Source organism: Montipora foliosa, chromosome 1 (assembly GCF_036669935.1).
Source record: "Montipora foliosa isolate CH-2021 chromosome 1, ASM3666993v2, whole genome shotgun sequence".
Taxonomy (NCBI): Eukaryota; Metazoa; Cnidaria; class Anthozoa; order Scleractinia; family Acroporidae; genus Montipora; species Montipora foliosa.
The window spans coordinates 3,343,710-3,346,209 of NC_090869.1; the positions used below are offsets into that span (position 1 = coordinate 3,343,710).

Genomic DNA, 2,500 nt, shown 5'->3' on the forward strand with positions numbered 1-2,500 from the left:
CACATCATCGACCAGGGTATTTGTACTATCTAATGACGTTACACAAATACAAATAATTAATCACTTCACTCTGGTCACGACTTCCGGTCAGGTTGTCGAAACATCAATCAATGTCATCTAAACAGTCCTTCTCAGGACTACAGTTACCCGGACGATCGTACTTCAGATATGATATGACTTCCATTAATAATATACTTTATTCAAATACTGTATTTGAAAGGTAAGCCCTATGAAGGGTCCCCTTTAAGTTACTAAGTCTAAACCTAAAAAGTGTTTACCTAAACAACATTTACGTAGGATCTGTAAAATTGCATGTAAAAAAACTGAATCAATACACATTTATTCACGTTTTCAAATCTTGTTTGAATCTGTCACGTCCGGCTAATAGGTGGCTCGCCAAATTATTCCAGTCTTGAACAATTCTTACAAAGAAAAAGTATTGAAAAGCGTGACTGATTTTTTGCCAATTTTGTTTGGATATTGAATGGATGATTAGCCTGTAGTGTTTTTACTTTTTACAGTACTCGAAAAAATCAAAAATTAAAGTTCAGGCCGTTTTAATCCAAACACTATCTTATTCCAATCTTATAGCATTATGCTAAAGAAAGGTACTTCCTTCGGTGTTCAAGTGTATTTCAGTTTGCGTCGATCTTAAGCCATTTCACGTGGCTTCTGACCAAGAGCAAGCAATCCTTGATGCTCTTCGTTGCACTTTTTCTATCGCTAATTTGTCTTTAACTAAGTATGGAGACCATACAGAACGTATGTATTCTAATATAGGTCTTACCGGTGACTTATAAAGCAAGTAGAAGATATCCTTGTTCCCGGGCCTTGTTCTCTTAAGTGCACGCTTAAGTAGGCCCAAAACTTTGTTCGCTTCAGTTGTTTACTGTTATCGGCCACACGATCCGACCAGGATGTATCTCGACACATGAACGTTATAGTCTCTTTATGAGTTGAAAGACTTTAACTCTGTGTTTGCCATTTTGTGAGAATGTGTACTTTTGTCCAGTTTTCCAGAGAATTCAAGTCCGACTGTAGCGCTAGTGTGTCATTGACATGATTCAATTGACAAGAGAGATCTTAGTATCATCAACAAACAGTTTAACGTTACACGTAACAAATTACTCTCGGTTGCTTCGGCTGCTGAGGCAAGGATACTAAGGCATCGGACCACTTAGTTCTTGCCTGTTGGCTTGTGATCGTAGATTTAAAGTACCTTCAGAGGCACCCAGCGATAATCTTCGATGAAATATCTGTTCGGGAGGGTCAAACTATTCTAAGAATTTCGGTTCTACGTTGCCAGACAGCTACAGATTTCTTTACTAAAACATCACCTAAAAGATTCGCAACCAGGGAAAGGTAGTCCCTTACGTCTTTGAAAGGGGTATTTTTGCAATTTTTGGCACTTAAAAAGATCACCTGCCAGTTTTGGATAAGCAAAAGGTTCGGTTGGAAGCTCCTAGAAGCTAACGTTACGAGCAAATTAAGGCAAAAGCCTTTGAGAGACGTTTCTAGGCTCCTTGTAATGAATAAAGACTGAAGAGATTTTTTTATCACCTAGAAGAATTTGATCTGTTCGGATATCTTAGCTGAAAATTAAAGTGTCCGAAAATTTTAGGGAATGATATCTTCATTTCATAAATTGCTAGCTGATCAGTAACTGAATTTCACTGCAAACGAGAAGCTTTGTAACGAGCTTCTAACAGGGTATATTCCATCTATGAGAAATTAACACTGTTGATTTGCATTTTACGACACATATCATCGATAATGTAAGATGTTTCTTGTTTTAGGCACAACAGCTCCAACGTGGCGAATATCAACATATAAAGTACGCAAACTTCCAGAACTTTTTTCATCAAATGCTGAATATTTCCCAAGTGCTGGCTTCATATTATGCTACGGATTACATGGACTGTGCCTTCAAATGTCTCGAGAAGATGTCATGTTTCTCCTTCAATTTTGCCACCTTACCGGCAGACAGTAACTCTGGTCGACATTTGTGTGAACTCCTGGCGTCAGATAAGTACAATCACGCAAACAGTTTTGTACCAAGCAGAGACTTCCATCATTTCGCGATTCCGGTGGGTTCCTCAATTGATAGGTGTAAAAGAAAAATGATTCTAAATGACTCAACGCTTTTGACCGGTCGCTTAAAAAAATGTCCTTTGTTGACTTTATCCTTTTCAGACAAAAAATAATAACTATAGTACCATTCTCAGAATCTCCCAATAAGGCTGAGTTAATAGACGATCTACTTACCTGCCAAAAGAAAATCACGTGTTCTTTTGAGCCGTGTATATCGTTCTAAAAATTTTTGCGCTCGACGAAAAACGAAAACTGGTGCTGTTATTTATTTATGCTTTAATTCTTACTTGTGTTACTTCAATCTTTTAAAGTTACGTGGTTGACATGGGAACATTGTAACAACCTGACTTTGTACAAAATTTTAGTTTAAGGTCATTACAATTACAAGTAATTTAGACATACATGCAGC

At 37.4% G+C, this 2,500-nt stretch overlaps 1 protein-coding gene across 1 annotated transcript in view; it reads left to right on the forward strand.

Moving 5' to 3' along the window:
• Positions 1-2,500, forward strand: part of LOC137974106 (uncharacterized) — a 12,353-nt gene that overhangs the window by 6,995 nt on the left and 2,858 nt on the right. The window contains exon 4 of the mRNA XM_068821023.1: positions 1,797-2,087. Coding sequence (XP_068677124.1) covers positions 1,797-2,087 — 291 coding nt within the window. The remainder of the gene's footprint in view (positions 1-1,796; positions 2,088-2,500) is intronic.